This window comes from Dendrobium catenatum, unplaced genomic scaffold, assembly GCF_001605985.2.
Source record: "Dendrobium catenatum unplaced genomic scaffold, ASM160598v2 original_scaffold_231818, whole genome shotgun sequence".
Taxonomy (NCBI): Eukaryota; Viridiplantae; Streptophyta; class Magnoliopsida; order Asparagales; family Orchidaceae; genus Dendrobium; species Dendrobium catenatum.
In genome coordinates this window covers 1-1,073 of record NW_021550226.1, presented here as the reverse complement: position 1 = coordinate 1,073, position 1,073 = coordinate 1, and the positions used below count along the sequence as shown (strand labels likewise).

At 27.3% G+C, this 1,073-nt stretch overlaps 1 protein-coding gene across 1 annotated transcript; it reads right to left on the bottom strand.

The window, feature by feature from the left end:
- Positions 1–95: 95 nt before the first annotated feature.
- LOC110092759 lies at positions 96–867 on the bottom strand (the record flags this gene model as incomplete). The annotated part of the gene is made up of 3 exons (XM_020817429.2): positions 765–867; positions 402–661; positions 96–299 (listed from the first exon to the last, which is right to left on the bottom strand). Coding segments are annotated over exons 1-3 (567 nt in total), but the record flags the coding sequence as incomplete, so codon positions are not given.
- Between the last annotated feature and the right edge of the window lie 206 nt (positions 868–1,073).

Below are 1,073 nucleotides of genomic sequence, written 5' to 3'. Positions count from 1 at the left end.
TTTATTTCGTTCACTTATACACTAAACACAAATATGAGTTAATAAAAAATATAACATGAATAATACTTTAACATTTAAAAGTTATAATAATATACCTTTGATTCTTCTGAATTCCAATAGGTTAGAAGATTTTTCCATTGATCTTTGAGTATTATTTTTGGCACATTACATAGTTGTAATTCAGTAGACATTTTTGGATCATAATATCTAGATTTAACGTCTGCTTTCCAATTTCTCCATTTCTTCCCAATTGATTGGAGAACCCATATATCACAAGCACGGGGAATCTCAAACTTCTCCTAAAAAATAAAATATTTATTTGTTATATCCAAAGATATTTGTTATTTTATGCATGCAACTGAAATCAAACAAAAAAGTACAAATATTATGAAGATAAATACCTGAACAACTTCTAACATATTTTTTTTTAAAGACTTCGGCATTTTATCCCAACTTCTTATATCAATTGGTGCATGTTTCCCATTCCGAGCAATAGTTCCTAAGAACTCAACAAATAATGATTTATTCTGCCCAATAGGTTGACCATATTTGTTAAAATTAACAATAAGTCGTTCTCCACCATTTTGGGTAGCATGATATCCCCAAATACTACACATATATGTTGGACCTCTTTTTCGTTTTTGCTCCTCATTGCTTCTACCTGCTATGAAAAAATACCTTAAAATTAAAATCTTATAAGTAAGATAATGCAAATGAAAAATAAGCATAAAAAGTTTTAACAATATCTTAAATAAGAGGCATACCTATAACATAAGTTTCAATGGTATTTGTCGGAATATCTATTTCAACTTCAGTTTGTTCTCTGCATCCTGTATTTCTAATATGTGTTCTGGTGTGTGCCGGCATTTCTTAAAAATCATTTTAAAACATATAAGTGAGCAGAATTTAATAGAAGATAAACAATACAATTTATCACTAATGTTGCTCACATAATCTATGGAGAAAATTAAAGTGTAAAAAAATATTTTAAAAAAAATTATAAGATTTAATACATCAAAATAAAATGCAACATTTAGAAAAACACATCTAGGAAACACATAAACCATAAAATG